Below are 18,510 nucleotides of genomic sequence, written 5' to 3'. Positions count from 1 at the left end.
GCATCTGACAATTTCAGTATCTAATTTATCTTCTCTGTAAATGCTTACTAAACACAACGAGCTGTAAATTCACACTTATATAGGTTCCACATTGAGTCTTTTTGAATGTTATTAATTTCACACCGATACCTGCAGTGATTTTACGACATTACTCAGAAAATTTGGGACAGAAACCGCAAAGATGTGTGAAGGAGCCTGTACCACATGGCCTTGGGTTGCTATTTCATACTATAAATATTGTATATATTTTCAAATGACTATGGTGCCTGAGAGCAGTTTACTGAAACCTTACATGAAAGCAATGTCCTCATTTTAAATACTCTAGATAAGGAATAGACATAATCAAATGTAGAACTGTACACAACTTTATTTCATTTAAAATTAAGTGAATAATGTGTAGATTTTAAATCATGATAATCACTTGTCGGACACTGCTTGTATTGTCTTGATATGAGAACTCTCTACAGGTCATTTATACAAGGCATAACTGGATTTCCATCCAAGTGCACCTGCCTTTAATGAAGCAATAATATGGCTTCACGTGTGGAGGAAGCGTAGGAACTAAATCTGGAGAAAATTGCGTAAACACAATACAAAACAAAAGAAGGCAATCAATTCAAGTCCCCATAGGAGCTAAGAGTTTTCCACTTAAGGACCCCTTTAATACAAAGATTCATGTCTTTGATGAAATACTTGTTTAATTTCCAATATGTACCATTCTGTTTTGTCTGAGGCCCTCTGTGTGTATTTATCCGTTTATTTTGTTCAGCTCTCCACTGAGCTTAAAGCTAACTGCGTGAAGAGAATATATTCAAACATTTAAAGCCCTCAAATAGCACATTCGAATTATTTATTGTTTTAAATGTCATACAGAAGACTCAACTACCAGAACTGTATTTGATGCATGTCTTTTTACTCATGCATTGTGCTTACAATTTATACATCAGAATTACAGTGAATTTTTTCAATTGAGTGTTTAAGATCAACATGGTGTTAAAGTCAACATATCAATCTACAAATAAAGCCATACATGCTTTTTTTAAATTTAAAATTGACATTAAGCTAACAAAAAAAAAGGCAATTAACCCTTTATATTTTTTATCATGAAATATGGACCAATAGAAATGGTCCAAAGGGACGTGGAATAAAACTTTATTGGCTAAGATATTTGTTTGTTACATGTGCTAGTACATCATAGGTATGCTACTCGAACGTGACAGCCTGATCGCATGTGCTGTATTCTCTTTTCATAAAAGAATATCCAAATGAAAGAGGAAAATATATCTGTTTAAAAAAAAGGGTCTTAAATACCTGTTTTTAATCAGGACATGTTGCTTTAATGTTATTTGCTGTAGATGCACATTCACACGTTTTAATTTATAACTAAAACTACATTTTATTTAATTTTGTAATGCCACAGAATGGTAGGACAGAACCAAACCAATATTCCAACTGTATATGAACTATGGAAGTAGTCAGAACATTTGTACAGTCTTTTGAAAAGCAAACTTTTCAAGGTTTTACTTACTTTACCTGATGTTCAGATCTTTTTCTTTAACAAAATACAGTACAACCATCGTCGGAAATAAATAGCTACCAAGTCAGTCAATTAATATCTGAATATAGGCATGATTATTTTCTGCTCCACACATTAAATTCTTGTCTTTATATGCCATCACTCAGTTGAATGTTGTACGATCATTACACTACCAAGACAGGGTTTCTTGCTGTGAAGTGCGGTGCTATGTTGTGTGAGACTTGGTCATTTCTGAATTAATTTTTTAAATTAAATGAACATTTATCAATCAGTAGTAACTACTGAATGACTATAGAATGTAAAAAAAAAGTTAAAAGCCATTTAATTTAAAAATAATAATTGATCCTTTGCCATATTTGTGCCACTAGTGGTGCTGGTCAGTTTATCAAGCATTCACACATTGAAGTGGATTACTAATGGCTGCATCATGGTCCATTTAGTACATTTTATTAAACTGAGATCAATGTTTAATTAGTATGCCAGCAACCAAAACATCTGGAATGCTGTCATACCTTTCTGTTGTACAAAGTGCCAAATGTAAAAAAAAAAGTAACAATTATTTATTTAAAAAAAAAAAAAAAAAGTGGTCATGTTTGAGAAACATGCTGTTCTAAAATTGTTTTGTCTATATGTGATGTCAGATTTAAAGAACCAAGAATGATCTATTATGTAAATGTGACTAAGAAAGTCAATAAAAATTTCTATTTTACTGAGCCATGACCTGGTTCACAGAAAAAAAAAAAAGGAGAATACAAGTGTCTCAATAACTTCAGAAAATTTTACATTTTTACTTAAAAGCTCCTTTTACAGAAAGGTTTGATCACAGTTCTAATTTTAAATGCAAATCCAAATGCCAGCCATTTTCCATTCTCTTTTTTACAGATTAAATTTTTATAAAGAACAGAAAATAATGTAAAAAGAATTTCAATCCTGCATCCAGTCTTCTTTAGCCCAGTCAGGCAATTGTGTGGAATATTCAAAATCAGGTCCCTTGTAGCGTAATGCATGCAGGTACATGACCAACTCCTTCTCTGTAGGGTCAGGTCGGACAATTTTACATTCTGAACATAAATGATCTCTGACTATGTGGGTTGTATCTGCAGTTCCAGATAATGCCTCAGAGTGATAACTGCTCTCTTTTGCCTGTGTACTCTTCGTTACTGCTTCATTGTCATTTGAAGTTCTAGTGGATTCTTCACATGCAGTGTTTAGAGATTCAGCCCTGCCTGTTAGGGCATTGTTAACTAGAGCACCGCCACTGGTGCCTGCATTAGACTCGTCCTTTCCTGATAACGCTTCATCCGAGATATCCAAGAGGTGCAAACTTTCCTTGGAACGGTGCTCCTCGATAAGAGCTTCCAACAGTTCCTGATCATTTTTGCCCACCAGGCCTCCCTTGCCTCTGTTTGGGCCCCAGGCAGAAGAACCATAAATGGGGTCACTGAGGATAGGGAAGCCCAGATACTGGAGATGCACGCGGATCTGATGCGTGCGCCCTGTGAGTGGGAGACAGCGCACTACACTAGAGCGCCCATTGTAGCTGAGTTTTTGGAAAACTGTGCGGGAGTCTTTACCTTTGGGATCCACTCTGCAGAGACCCACCTTAAATGAGACTACCAGAATTGGTTCTTCACACACAACCTCGCCGTCAGGAAACTCCCCCTCCACACGACAAACATACTCCTTCTCCAACTGTACAAAGCAAAGGAAAATCTATATATAGGAACACGGAAGACTATTCACAGTCTACAGTATCTACAACTGAATGTATCTAACAAATTAAGTTCCGATGATGCAAATATGTAAAAGAGTAGAGAATATGTAGCATTCCTAGGGCAGTAATAAAACTTATTTCATTGTCCACCTATCTGTTTACACTACATGCTATGTAGCCAAAAAAAAAAAAAAGTGTGTATACCTTTTCCAACACACCTCCGTTAGGATCTAATGTGCTGTGTATGTGCTGATATTTCTCAAACTTAGTTGCCGGTTTCTTAAAATGTAACAAATCAAGAGACCAGGATAAAGTAGTTACTGAAGACTAATGAATGAATGCAGTAAATGTGTTGTGCAGGGTTGCATGATCACTCTCATGGTTAAATGTTTGTCTTTTCTTTGTGCTACAAGAGAGTCATATCTGATTGCCTGTTTAAGCATGTATAAAAAAAAAAGTAAAAACTGCCTGCTCTAGCAAGTTCTATTTTTGCGCCTATGGCTTCTCGGTCTGGATTCAAGACCTAGCAAGTTGCCGAGCTAATGTTCATGATCTCACAACATACCACCAAAGGTTATTGGCTAACTAAAGACGTGTGAGCTCAACTTATTCAGCTAACAATTACTCTCAATCTCAATACCAAGACGAAACTCGCAATTTGGGATGGGTAACATACTGATGGCTTATATGCGAGATGCAAGTATTTACTTGCCTTTTATGTTCTCATATCTCATCTCATTATCTGTAGCCGCTTTATCCTGTTCTACAGGGTCAAAGGCAAGCTGGAGCCTATCCCAGCTGACTACGGGCGAAAGGCGGGGTACACCCTGGACAAGTCGCCAGGTCATCACAGGGCTGACACATAGACACAGACAACCATTCACACTCACATTCACACCTACGGTCAATTTAGAGTCACCAGTTAACCTAACCTGCATGTCTTTGGACTGTGCGGGAAACCAGAGCACCCGGAGGAAACCCACGCGGACACGGGGAGAACATGCAAACTCCGCACAGAAAGGCCCTCGCCGGCCACGGGGCTCGAAACCAGACCTTCTTGCTGTGAGGCGACAGCGCTAACCACTACACCACCGTGCCACTCTGTTCTCATATCATTTTTTGTTAATTTCTCTCTACTTGATGGTTAGTTGATGGTTGAACACCATTCTGTCCACAGCTATTTCCATTTGAATGGTGAAAAACACACAAATACTGTCTTGTCAAATTTTAATGTTATCAAACACACTTTTGGTTCAGGACAACCTGATCTTAGGAATTTTTTTCCCACCTACAGTGGTGCTTGAAAGTTTGTGAACCCTTTAGAATTTTCTATATTTCTGCATAAATATGACCTAAAACATCAGCAGATTTTCACACAAGTACTAAAAACAGATAAAGAGAACCCAGTTAAACAAATGAGACAAAAATATTATACTCGGTCATTTATTTATTGAGGAAAAATGATCCGATATTACATATCTGTGAGTGGCAAAAGTATGTGAACCTCTAGGATTAGAAGTTAATTTGAAGGTGAAATTAGAGTCAGGTGTTTTCAATCAATGGGATGACAATCAGGTGTGAGTGGGCACCCTGTTTTATTTAAAGAACAGGGATCTATCAAAGTCTGATCTTCACAACACATTTGTGGAAGTGTATCATGGCATGAACAAAGGAGATTTCTGAGGACCTCAGAAAAAGCGTTGTTGATGCTCATCAGGCTGGAAAAGGTTACAAAACCATCTCTAAAGAGTTTGGACTCCATCAATCCACAGTCAGACAGATTGTGTACAAATGGAGGAAATTCAAGACCATTGTTACCCTCCCCAGGAGTGGTCGACCAACAAAGATCACTCCAAGAGCAAGGCGTGTAATAGTCGGCAAGGTCACAAAGGACCCCAGGGTAACTTCTAAGCAACTGAAGGCCTCTTTCACATTAACCAATGTTCATGAGTCCACCATCAGGAGAAAACTGAACAGCAATGGTGTGCATTGCAAGAACATTGCAGCTCATCTGCAGTTTGCTAAAGATCACGTGGACAAGCCAGAAGGCTACTGGAAAAATGTTTTGTGGACGGATGAGACCAAAATAGAACTTTTTGGTTTAAATGAGAAGCGTTATGTTTGGAGAAAGGAAAACACTGCATTCCAGAATAAGAACCTTATCCCATCTGTGAAACATGGTGGTGGTAGTATCATGGTTTGGGCCTGTTTTGTGGCATCTGGGCCAGGATGGCTTGCCATCATTGATGGAACAATGAATCCATTGAATTATACAAGCGAATAATTCTGAATTATACCAGCAAATAATTCTGAATTATACCAGCGAATTCTAAAGGAAAATGTCAGGACATCTGTCTATGAACTGAATCTCAAGAGAAGGTGGGTCATGCAGCAAGGCAACGACCCCAAGCACACAAGTCATTCTACCAAAGCATGGTTAAAGAAGAATAAAGTTAATGTTTTGGAATGGCCAAGTCAAAGTCCTGACCTTAATCCAATCGAAATGTTGTGGAAGGACCTGAAGCGAGCAGTTCATGTGAGGAAACCCACCAACATCCCAGAGTTGAAGCTGTTCTGTACGGAGGAATGGGCTAAAATTCCTCCAAGCCGGTGTGCAGGACTGATCAACAGTTACCGGAAACATTTAGTTGCAGTTATTGCTGCACAAGGGGGTCACACCAGATACTGAAAGCAAAGGCTCACATACTTTTGCCACTCACAGATATGTAATATTGGATCATTTTCCTCAATAAATAAATGACCAAGTATAATATTTTTGTCTCGTTTGTTTAACTGGGTTCTCTTTATCTACTTTTAGGACTTGTGTGAAAATCTGATGTTTTAGGTCATCTTTATGCAGAAATATAGAAAATTCTAAAGGGTTCACAAACTTTCAAGCACCACTATAGCTGACTTGCAACCACATGATCAAAACGTGCTACGTCATGAGCATCTGCCATGATGGTGGATATGCAAAGCAACTAGGATGGCAGCCGCTGAAAGCGTGTCTGTAAACATTGCTGAATTTTCTCAGTGTTACCACGATTTGAACGGTCGAGCGAAGATTCGATACAAAGAGAAGATAGATGTGTGTGGTTTTGACCCATATTATTGAAATAAGTCAGACTTTTCTGAAGATGAGACGCTTCTACCAACCATCGAGTATGAATACAGGTCATTTCGTCCAAAGCCTTTTTCATACGCACTATTGATTATTTTATATTTCAGGTATTTGTTTGTTTGAAAAAGGGAGGAATTCTCAATGGGAGTTTGACCGAAGCAGCTTCGACACTAAAGAGCATACTAAGGCGGGCAGCCGTGCCACTTGCTGACTCTGGGATGAGTTAACTCTCTCGTCATTGCAGGCTGCTCACTTGCATGTCTGTTTCCAGCTGGATCATATTAAATCTTTAGGCGCCGAGCAGCACTCTCACAGGGGCTTTGTTCGCGAATCCCAGGCCGAGGCGTGGTCCTACCGACCCAAGACCATGCTCTTTTGAAGGGGGAGGCTTAGAGGGAGGTGCCTGTAAAATTTGGCTTCGCTGCGAGCTCCCCTGGTCGAGTTATTAATTTTTAAAGCTGGCTGGATCATATTAAATCTTTAGGTGCGGAGCAGTGTTCTTTTGTTCATGAACACTGGAATACCTGAAATATAAAATAATTGATAGGGCATATGGAAAAGGCTTTGGATGAAATGTCTTAACTATTGGATGAAATGGTCATTGGACAAAGTGTCCTGATCCCCTTGTCTCCTCTCTGTACTAAGCATCAAGAGTTTCCAAGCCCACTTTCCGAATCACGGACGGAAGTCTAAAAAAATCAGAACGTGCCACAGTCACAAGTGCTGTTGTGACCATAACCATATACAGCACAAAGATATGGCATAGCTAAAAGAACGCTTAAAGCAGTGGAAAAACAAAGAGACTTGTGCATGCGTGATTATGTTTTGTATGTAATATCGCTTGACCCCGCATTTGTAGATCCACCAACATGGCCGACATCCAGGTTTCTATTTTGCTTTGACGTCACTTGCAAGTCAAGGATGACAGCTTTACCTACATAATAAATAACATCAGGGTCATAAGTTTCTGGGAGAATTTACTGCTTATGACAACTTCGTCATTTGATGACGACGATGACCATCATCTTGTTCAGGTTTTGTATAGTAAGTGCTAGCCTAAACAGAGTGCCTTCAGAAAATGTTATAACTTAGAGATGGTAGACACCCCAAATAACCATACATTAAAAAGTGTGGCTGTTAAACTAAAGCACCTGAATATGCAAGATGATCATTGTGTCTTCTTTACTATAAAACTTATACAGGGTACTTCTATTTAGTAATTTTCTTGGGAGGGGGGGGGGATAAATAAATCACGAGTACAGAGGCTCCAACTCTCCCACTTTAGGGAACATTTCGAAAATCCTCCTGACCTCCCGGTGACAACATAAAAATCTCCCGCCCGCCCTTCCTACACATGATTAGTTAAAAATATATAAGTTGATACGTTTATGTTGACGAAAATTAATAGTTGACTTTCCGCTTTTCGTGTCTGACATTGGACTCAAGTGTGTACCCCGCGGTATATGCCGATTCCCCGGTTGGCACACCGACGGGCGTAATGGGGGGACTGAAGTGAATGCCGGAGGCATGCGCATGCAGATCAAGCGCACATATGAATCGAGCGGAATTCGGTGCGCCACAGGGTCACACTGAACCACCCAATGTCTTAGCAGTTACCGATAAAGCATACAGATGGTGCCATTAATGGTACGCGTGAGAGAACGAGAAAACCCGCGACACTCAACCATTTTGTTTGTTTTTTCGCGTCTACATTTATCGCCTGCTTGTCTTTCAGTTTCATTATCTCATTCAAGAGAACATAAACGAAGTTCCGTTGGTGGAAATGGTGAAAGCCAAACTACGAAGAAGAAATATCAGAAAATCACCAAGATAAAGTTGGGATCGCCCACCGCAATGGTCGCCAGGGACGAATGGCGGACTATTTTGGATGGCAGCAAGACGACTCTATATCTGACAGGGTTAGATCACCAGACCAGACGTTAGATTCTAACGAACTTGTCTGACTTTTTTTTGTCTGACTTTTACTAACTTAGAATATTATTAGAAGAACATTATCATCAGAGGGTCTACCATTGGCAATTTATAATAGTCATTATTGACATTGATTTTAGGCATATTAAAGTTTGGTCTGTAGTCACTGGATTTATCTAGATCTGTTACTATTAATAAGATTTAATTGACACAAAATGCGGTGAATCAATCATTCATTCATATATAACACTCGCCTACAGCGCTCAAACTTGTCTCCCTCCGAGCTACTCGCAGAGAGGGAGAATCTCCCTCTTTGCAATTTCTCAAGTTGGAGCCTCTGCGAGCAAGTCTCATCTCATCTCTCATTATCTTAAGCCGCTTTATCCTGTTCTACAGGATCGCAGGCAAGCTGGAGCCTATCTCAGCTGAACTACGGGCGAAAGGCGGGGTACACCCTGGACAAGTCGCCAGGTCATCACAGGGCTGACACATAGACACAGACAACCATTCACACTCACATTCACACCTACGGTCAATTTAGAGTCACCAGTTAACCTAACCTGCATGTCTTTGGACTGTGGGGGAAACTGGAGCACCCGGAGGAAACCCATACGGACACGGGGAGAACATGCAAACTCCACATAGAAAGGCCCTCGCCGGCCACGGGGCTTGAACCCGGACCTTCTTGCTGTGAGGCGACAGCGCTAACCACTACACCACCGTGCCGCTGCGAGCAAGTCGAAAGGGTCATATCAGGAAGGCGGTGATGGCTTCACCTGTCGATCCCGAACCATCTGGTCCAGTTTCTTGGACATCTCCAGAGTGCGAGCAAACAGAAGGATGCCTGAGGTGAGGCGATCGAGACGGTGCACAGTGTGGAGGCCGCACAGACCTCTCTCTTTCCCCAAAATGAAGATGACTGTGTTGTGGCGATAGCGGCCACACGGATGTACGGGCAGAGAGGCGGGTTTGTCTACCACCACCACTTCACCATCGTCCACCAAGACCTGCAGCGGTTGGCCATTAACAGGGGGCTCATGGCGATGCACAGTGTTCCTCATGAAGTCATTGTTCTGGAAAGCACAAAAACCAAACCTTAAAACCAAACTTCTTTTCGTTGTTAGAATTTATGTAACATCAAATTCCTTACCTTCAGTGTGATATTTAGGTCGTCCACAGGTATTTCATTCAGCCGAATCCGTCCCTCTTTAACTGCTTTCTGATAGTAGTTTAATGGCTCTGCACGGAATTCACTGCTGAAGACTTCTAGTAGTGTTTTACCGATCCATCGGCCCTTGCAGTAAGTCTTAAAATCGAAATAATAAGGGTACACTTTCCTAAGTCCTCCTTCAAAATAGTAGGAGGTTTCTGCGAAGTGTTCTTGGTTAAAACTCACTCCGGGATTGCGTTTCTGTGGCGGAGGAATGTACCTATCCCCGGGTTTAACCTGTTTGCTTCCCTTTCGCTTCTTACCCCGTTTGTTTATCTCGTGTTCTTCGAGGTCTTCGCTTTTCCTTTTCTTGCAGCTTTCTTTTACTTCTTTGCTCTCACTCACGCTCAGTTCCGGATCTTTCCCTGTTTCTGCAGGGTTTAACTCTTTGGTCTCCATGATGCTGAACTTGGTTCGGTACTTTGCTCTGAAAACACTGGCTGTGGTGTGTAAACACCGCCGCGACTCTTTACATTTCGTTATATTTCTGCTAACATCGATTCCATTACACAACGAATAAATGCCACCAGGTATATGTTTCTTTTTAAAATAATTACTATGCAGTAAACAACTGACCAACCTCTGTACACTGTTTACTCTGACACGCCATGCTGTCATGCCCGCACGCGTGTTCTGTCGCAGGCTGATGACGTAACGCGTGACCTTCCCTGAAAAGGCGCACTATGATTTGGTTTCGGGAATTTCTCTGTTAGACTGACTAAACAAACAGATAAATAAATCCTAGCTTTTCTTTTTAGCTTATTTATTAATAAATTAGTTACATAAATATACGATTTACGTATAATTGTGCCATTCCAGTCCGAATAATGACCTTAATGCTTTAATTAACTCGCCATTGCTTCGACTAAAGTGAGAAAATATTTTACATTGCGTTTACAAAACAAGCAAAAAGCATGGTGGTGGTAGGGTTAAGAAACACAAACCTATAAATACATTTCCTTTTTAGGAAAATGGTATATAAACCCCATTGGGAAAGACACAATTTCAATAACAAATCTCAGGGCCATCCAATAATGGCTGAATGAAAACACGCCTTGCTATAGGTCATTAAAGTCATTAGACTAGAGTATAAGAGAATTGAAGAAGCTGGATGGAGGTGACAGGCAGGGAAGCGATCCACAGCTGAAGTGAGGGCCTTGCGCGCTGTCCTAAGTGTTCTCTGCACTGCAACACCACAACCATCTCCTGCAGGAGTAACCACACTGCAATCAGAGCTCACCACTGGGGACAGAAACAGAGCAACAAGATTATAGCTGTATTGTAAAAGACTTATCCACGTGTGAATTAGTTTTTAGCATTAGTTCGGTCTTCATTAGCACATCCTCATTAGGAAAGTCTGAAACCTGAACATACAATATATGGTCAAAATTATGTCAACACTTGACCATCGCACCCGTATGTGGTTCGTCCCCACAAAGTTGGACACACATGATTGTCTAGAATGTTTTTGTATGCTGTTGATTTAGAATTTCCCTTAACCCAGCCATCAGTTGTCGAAAGGTGCTGGTGCCAGTCCCAAGCCCGGATAGATGGGGAGGGTTGCGGCAGGAAGGGCATCCGGCATAAAACCTATGCTCCAACAAACGTGAAAGTGGTCAAGAAAATGATGGGGATCCTGTGTGAGAAGAGAGTCCCAGGGAAAGTGAAAGGGAAGATCTACAGCATGGTAGTACAACCATCCATGCTGTACGCAATGGAGACTGTACCCCTAACAGGAAAACAAGAAAAACAACTTGAAGTAGTGGAGATTAAAGTGCATATTCTGGACCAATTTTGGGATTTTTTTTATATGAAAGCATGTTCCTTTACACACTCATCCAGAAGGGTAATTTTGCACAAGGCCATCTGTCTACAGCAGAAAAAAATAAAATAACAAAACGCGTCTGGAAAAATCCCAAGAGAGTCTGGAGCCAGATTCGTGACGTCACCTGCGGAAGCGCCAGCAGGCTGCGCGAGCTTGCACAGTTTCAGTGCACAGCCTGTGTAGACCAAGCGCTCCCATTTCTCTCTCATTGTCCGGTCTTTTGGGAAACGATGAGTACTAATCCCATCAAGATTGGTGTTGCTACACCCTCCTACGATACATCTGTTAACCATTTTAATAATTACGTGATAACGTTGAAGAAATTTGCAGAAAACCACCAGGTCGTTTTCTCATAAACAAACCAGCGCTGACGTAGGATTCAGAGGGAGGCGTCCCGCACGTGACGTCACGAAAATCAATGTTTGCCAGGAAATCCAAATGCCAAGTTTTTTCAGAGGCGGACCAATTCGCCTCAAATGGCTTGATTTCAACTGAATTTTTCTGGTATTGCGCAAGGTAAAAAAATTGCACAAAATGCAAAATGTGACAGATATTTGACCAAAGTTTAATATAAAATAGGAGAATTACATTGATCTTGCTCCTGAATTTACCCGTGATATGCACTTTAAGGTGGGCATGTGGACGGACAAGATTGGACCATTTGAGGAATGAGAAAGTGCGAGATGTGTTCGGAGTGGAGAGTATTTCGACCAGATGCAGAACAGCAAGGCTACGCTGGTATGGCCATGTCGAGAGAAGAGACGATCGGTATGTGGGGAAACGGATGTTGTATATGGCACCACCAGGAAAGGGAAAGAGAGGGAGACCCAAGAGGCGATGGAGTGATAACATCAGAGATGATATGGAGGTCATCGGAGCAGTGAAAGAAGACACATTAGACCACGGGCATTAGAGAAGACTGACTGCTGCAGCGACCCCGCAGAGAAGCAGGAGCAGCTAGTAGAAGAAGATTTAGAATTTCCCTTCATAGGAACTAAACAGACCTAGCCCAAACAGCATGACAATGCCTCTGTGTGCAAAGCTAGGTCCATAAAGACATGGTTTGCCAAGGGTGAAATGGAAGAGTTTGAATGGCTTGTTCAGAGCCCTGACCTCAACCCCACTGAAGACCTTTGGGATGAACTGGAATGCCTAACTACAGCCTTATAACAGCACATATAAACTCATGAGCGTTATGTTTGGGTGTCCACAAACTTTTGGCCATAGCTGACCAGGTATAAAAATCAAATCATATCTCTTTGTAAATTAGAAAGTACAAACCACTACGAGATTATTAATATAGACTGAAGTTTGGACTTTCACAAGCGACAATAGGACTGTACAATATATATCAATCATATACCAGGCGAATGATGCTGTGGTACCTACCCTGGCCACTGGTAACGTCGGTCTGTAAGTGGTACATACACCACCCCCATGAGTGCCTTTTTGACAAAAGTACCATCACTCTGGCGATCATACTGCTCCAGAACTTGGGTCCCACCCTCTGGACCTACAGGTAGCACAAGTCTTCCACCTGGTTTCAGCTGCTCCAGAAGCTGAAGATGATTTTATTGTCAGGTCTTGAGGCTGAAATACTTACAGTCATTCTGATTGCTAGCTAATACTTCTTATTACTGAACTGAATTGCAGGTGATGCTGGATTTACATGTACAATCACTGATTCCCAGTGATGTCCTTTAGGAAGCTGAGTTATCACATCCGCTTCACTAAATATACACAAATTGAAGATCAAGCTGAGCATTAGTGGCCACATGTACAAATGTCAAATTTTATTCTTTCCATTATAAACTTCTGATGCAAGAAATACCACTTAAAATGTTTTGTTTTTTTTGCTCAAAATGTGACAAGTGTAAGGACAGATAGGATTAGACTGTAGAGCAGAATAGAAACTATGAGGAAATTGAGAAATTGTGTGCCTACCGCTTTGGGGACTGTCGGTGCTGCTGCTCCAACATGAATGGCATCATACGGTGCTCCATCTGGAAAACCTAACCGTCCATCGCCCACTGCAAAGGGACACAGCCAAGTTTAGACCAAAGAAATATTTTGTGTTGGTCTGTACGAATTCCAAAACCGAATTACTTAATTTTAATGGCCATTGTTGTAGTTTTGTGACCATTGTTGTACTAATGTTGTAGCACGACGTTAAACTAATAGAAATCCGATGTAGGGACAATAATACACTGCATTAAAAGGGAAATCATTGTTTACATTCAGAATAAATAAAACAGTGCAATGATTTTGGTATAAAAAGGAATTTCGAGTTTGTGCGTGCATCCTTTTAGCTGGAATTTTTAACTATAGTAAACTACAGACAATTACTGCAAGAACAATAGTGATGAACTTCATGTGAAGGGAATGTAAGATTTCTGAATTACACCTTCTCTGGTAGAAAAATGCTGTTCCAAGTTACTTGAGGAGGAACATTTCATAACCTAGTTTGTGCTGCACCCCCCCCCAAAAAAAGTGTGCATTAGCTTTGAGTGCACATACATTGTGTGTCCAACCCACACAATGGACAATAATTAGTATAAACTCTAATGACATAATGAAATTGGGATGCAGACAAAATATGCATATTGCAAGACTGTTCAGTGTTATAGACATGTTATGAGAATAAAATTACTTTATTTTGCACATCAATGACTGTCAGGGCAGACGAAAAAGCTAAATCATCAGCTTGGTAGTACTCACTGTGAGTATCACAGGCAGTAGCCCATGTATCACCAACCTGTCATGATGCAACTGTGCTCATTCTGACCGATCTTAAAGTGCATATCACGGGTAAATTCGGGAGCAAGATCAATGTAATTCTCCTATTTTATATTAAACTTTGATCAAATATCTGTCACATTTTGCATTTTGTGCAGTTTTTTTTACCTTGCGCAATACCAGAAAAATTCAGTTGAAATCAAGCCATTTGAGGCGAATTGGTCCGCCTCTGAAAAAACTTGGCATTTGGATTTCCCGGCAAACATTGATTTTCGTGACGTCACCTGCGGGACGCCTCCCTCTGAATCCTACGTCAGCGCTGGTTTGTTTATGAGAAAACGACCTGGTGGTTTTCTGCAAATTTCTTCAACGTTATCGTGTAATTATTAAAATGGTTAACAGATGTATCGTAGGAGGGTGTAGCAACACCAATCTTGATGGGATTAGTGCTCATCGTTTCCCAAAAGACTGAACAATGAGAGAGAAATGGGAGCGCTTGGTCTACACAGGCTGTGCACTGAAACTGTGCAAGCTCGCGCAGCCTGCTGGCGCTTCCGCAGGTAACGTCACAAATCTGGCTCCAGACTCCTTTGGGATTTTTCCAGATGCGTTTTGTTATTTTATTTTTTTCTACTGTAGACAGATGGCCTTGTGCAAAATTACCCTTCTGGATGAGTGTGTAAAGGGACATACTTTCATATTAAAAAAAACGAAATTGGTCCAGAATATGCACTTTAATCAACACAAAATTAACTAGTCATCTAATGTTAAGCTCTGGTTGAAATAAAAAGGGTTACTCCACTGTAATCTCCATTTCCTGAAACTTTAGTCTCAACCTCTCTTTGGCATGTCACTATAGTGACGTGGCCGCTCTGCCTTGCATCATAGTTTCTTGGGAAGAATTACGGTAGTGGTTTCCTGTTGCCTTCTACCAGATTATTATAGAGGTTTTCTCCTCTCAACCATTTACACCTACAGGCAATTTAGATTAGCCAGTTAACCTAACTGCATGTCTTTGAACTGTGGGGGAAACCGGCGCACCCAGAACACAAACAGACAACATACAGTAGGGATGTCCCGATCAGGTTTTTTTGCCCTCCGATCCGATACCGATCATTTGATTTTGAGTATCTGCCGATACCGAGTCCCGATCCGATACTTCTTATAATCCATAAAAAATAAAGACGAGGAAAGAAACGGATCCAGGATGTTCCTCATTTTTTATTTAATACCTTATTTTAACATCCAACAACTCCGTTAGCAAACAGAGCACTTACGTGAGGCAGTTTGAACAATAACAAATTTAAAAAAAACCTTAAAATACCTGGCAGGAATGTAAACAAATAAAAAAAAAAATAAAGTGCCACAGTGCCGGTAATTTGCTTTTAAGAACGCATCTCACAGTGGTGTACAGTAATTTCAATTAAGGAAATGAACGTTTTTCTTGATGAAAATAAGCATTTCTACCCTTTCAGGTTTGAGCCCGTTTCTTTTGTCATCCAACGAAAAAAATGATCTCATGCTTTGCTTTCCGCTTCGAACTGCTTCCGTGTTCAACTTTGCCGGCAACAGGCAGCCAATAACCAATAGCGTCTCCGCTACAAAGTGATGTCATGCCGCACGTGTTGATGTTGCTGTGTTGAGACAAGAGGTCTGGTCTCACTCTGTGCCAACGCATAGCTATTGATGTGTTAAAAATGAGAATATATTATATAGATATATATCCGATCCCTGATCGGAAGGCAATGCCCGATTCCGATCGAGTCTGAAACCATGTGATCGGGCCCGATTTCCGATCACGTGATCGGATCGGGACATCCCTAACATACAGTACAAACTCCACACAGAAAGGCCCCCGTCGGCCGTGAGGTTCGAACCCAGAGCCTTCTTACTGTGAGGCGACAGTGCTAACCACTGCACCACCGTCCTAACTCTAGCTAACCAAAATATGCTGTAGAGCAGCGTTTCTCAACCTTTTTTCAGTCACGGCACCCTTCAGAAGTATGCAAATTCTCAAGGCACCCCCATATAAAATATACGCAGTCACGCTGACCCCGCAGTGACGTTGTGACATGGGAAAGGGGGCCGTGAGACAAATTTTGATGATGCATGAGGCAGCGATGCAGGGCTCTACATTAACTTTTGAAACCACTTGTCCTGTCAGGCAAGTTGAAAGGAAATTTACTTGTCCAAATGTGAAGTTGACTTGTCCGAAGAAATATTTGAGAAAAACCCCCCACAAACTATTTGTAACCCAACAATCTTTATTGCATTTCTTTCCGAATTCACAACATATGCATAATATCTATGAATCAAAAGTAATCAATACTTGATATACTGAGGCAAAAGTTCAAAAATATAGTAAAACAGACTGATTGATACCATAATTCACCAATTATTATACTGAAGTTCAGAAGCAATATATTCCAATAGAGTAGAAATTATGAACATAAAATTTTAAGAACAAAATAACTATACTATGAGATCCAGAAACACTAACCATTATATATACACAGATCAGTAGTCTGCAGTTCAGTAACAAATATCACAAAAAGTAACCTCGGATTCACTAGACTTCTTTGTGAAGCTGAACTTCAGGAGGGACGTTTTCTAAATGTCTAAATTTTTATAATGAACACCATCAACAACAATTCAAAGATTTGGAAATTACCACATGCTCAACATAAACATACAGTTGAATAATGATCCCGCCAACAGAAATGTCAACAAATCCACGTGTATGACACGATTAAAACCAATCGTAAACAACCGTTTACTTTTCAGCTCAAATACACAAAGCGGTATTGGCCGGTTTCGCAAGTGGAATATTGCGCATGCGCACATTGCTCTTTCCGAATAGAAACATCCGGCGATTCATCAAAACAATATGTTGAGTGAGATGCTTCGGAAATCATGTGAATAAACTGATAAATTTGATATGTAACCCGAATATCGGCGTATTTTGGCACTTGTCCGATCGGGCAAGTAACTGAGACGATGAACTTGTCCGACATAAAGTATCACTTGTCCCGGACAAGCGTTAATGTCGAGCCCTGCGATGATCTGCATTAGTGTAACTATCGTTTTTTGGAATTTTAATTCATTTTATTTATTTCAATGTTAGAATATAGCTGTGTTCACATATATACCGGTACGATAGTGGTATAACTGTATCGATACAAAGTATACCGGTACAGTTTAGTGCATCTGTCCACACTAGCGAGAAATGTTTGCGGTTTTCTTTCACGGTAGTTGAAATGCGCGTGTACGAAATGTTTCCGTGGTTACCGAGTAACTTCCTTCCGAGAATATGGCGGATGAAACAACGCGTGTGTGCTTTTTGTTGTCAATGTACAGTCTGTATTTCTGGTGGTCATTTATTCAGTCGAATCGTATAAAACGCGCGAGGCAGTTGAGAAAGAAACAAAGAAAACGAATCTCCGTTCTTCACTATTTTATTCAGCGAAGACATAGATTGAGGTGTGTGACTTTGCGCATGCGCATTATATTTGTATCGATACAGAACCGCTTCATCTGTCCACACTACAGCGAAGCGCTACAGTACCGATACTGTACCGGTACGAAACCCATACATTTGTGGGTTTCGTACCGATACAGTTATAACCGCTACAGTACCGGTATAGTTGCTAGTGTGGACAGGTGTTGCGGTATGAAAGTAGTATCGTATCGGTACAAAATCCCTAGTGTGGACAGGGTATTAATAATTTTTTGACGGCACCCCTAATGAAGCCAGACGGCACCCTGGTTGAGAAAGGCTGCTGTAGAGAACAAAACAAATACACCTCGTCATTTACCAATGTTATACAACGCTCATAAAAATGTAAAGAAAAACTTGATTTGTGCGTTTTGTGTGTATTTTGTTATATGATTTGTCTATTCTGTTTTCCAGCCTATCAAAAAATGTTTGGCACAAACCAGATAGTGTTCAAACATTAGCCTTCATCAGAGGTTAAAAAGACACAGAAGAGGTTGGAAAAAAAAAGTTCAAATCACTCAATGACAAAATATAACCAAGTTTGAAATACAACCCCGATTCCTAAAAAGTTGGGACAAAGTACAAATTGTAAATAAAAACGGAACGCAATAATTTACAAATCTCAAAAACTGATAGTGTATTCACAATAGAACATAGACAACATATCAAATGTCGAAAGTGAGACATTTTGAAATTTCATGCCAAATATTGGCTCATTTGAAATTTCATGACAGCAACACATCTCAAAAAAGTTGGGACAGGGGCAATAAGAGGCTGGAAAAGTTAAAGGTACAAAAAAGGAACAGCTGGAGGACCAAATTGCAACTCATTAGGTCAATTGGCAATAGGTCATTAACATGACTGGGTATAAAAAGAGCATCTTGGAGTGGCAGCGGCTCTCAGAAGTAAAGATGGGAAGAGGATCACCAATCCCCCTAA

At 40.6% G+C, this 18,510-nt stretch overlaps 2 protein-coding genes across 7 annotated transcripts in view; both read right to left on the bottom strand.

Annotated features, from left to right (window-relative positions):
- Window positions 1–1,314: 1,314 nt before the first annotated feature.
- On the bottom strand, window positions 1,315–10,258 carry rpusd2 (RNA pseudouridine synthase domain containing 2). The gene is made up of 3 exons (XM_060934061.1): window positions 9,455–10,258; window positions 9,081–9,377; window positions 1,315–3,229 (listed from the first exon to the last, which is right to left on the bottom strand). Exons 1-3 carry the CDS (start codon window positions 10,130–10,132, stop codon window positions 2,462–2,464), a joined length of 1,743 nt encoding a protein of 580 aa, XP_060790044.1. The 5' UTR covers window positions 10,133–10,258; the 3' UTR covers window positions 1,315–2,461.
- Window positions 10,259–10,260: 2 nt separating this feature from the next.
- The window catches only part of pcmtl (l-isoaspartyl protein carboxyl methyltransferase, like), a 26,418-nt gene continuing 18,168 nt past the window's right edge, over window positions 10,261–18,510 (bottom strand). For 5 of the 6 annotated variants that reach the window (XM_060934067.1, XM_060934066.1, XM_060934065.1 and 2 more), the window contains exons 7-9: window positions 13,284–13,369; window positions 12,729–12,898; window positions 10,261–10,720 (exon numbers count right to left, since the gene is read on the bottom strand). In XM_060934067.1, the coding sequence (XP_060790050.1) occupies window positions 10,684–10,720; window positions 12,729–12,898; window positions 13,284–13,369 (293 nt within the window). In that variant the 3' untranslated portion in view covers window positions 10,261–10,683. Of the gene's footprint in view, window positions 10,757–12,728; window positions 12,899–13,283; window positions 13,370–18,510 lie in introns of all 6 variants that reach the window. The other variant, XM_060934064.1, reaches the window with a different exon arrangement.

Source organism: Neoarius graeffei, chromosome 11, assembly GCF_027579695.1.
Source record: "Neoarius graeffei isolate fNeoGra1 chromosome 11, fNeoGra1.pri, whole genome shotgun sequence".
NCBI lineage: Eukaryota > Metazoa > Chordata > Actinopteri > Siluriformes > Ariidae > Neoarius > Neoarius graeffei.
This window is presented reverse-complemented; position numbering and strand designations above follow the sequence as displayed.

Excerpts from the sequence above, each read along its gene's own strand:
- rpusd2 (XM_060934061.1), bottom strand. The coding sequence starts at position 10,132 with ATGACAGCATGGCGTGTCAGAGTAAACAGTGTACAGAGGTTGGTCAGT. Across the intron at positions 9,378-9,454 it reads ACCTAAATATCACACTGAAG|AACAATGACTTCATGAGGAA; the intron begins GTAAGGAATTTG and ends TGTGCTTTCCAG. Across the intron at positions 3,230-9,080 it reads AGATGGTTCGGGATCGACAG|TTGGAGAAGGAGTATGTTTG; the intron begins GTGAAGCCATCA and ends TGCTTTGTACAG.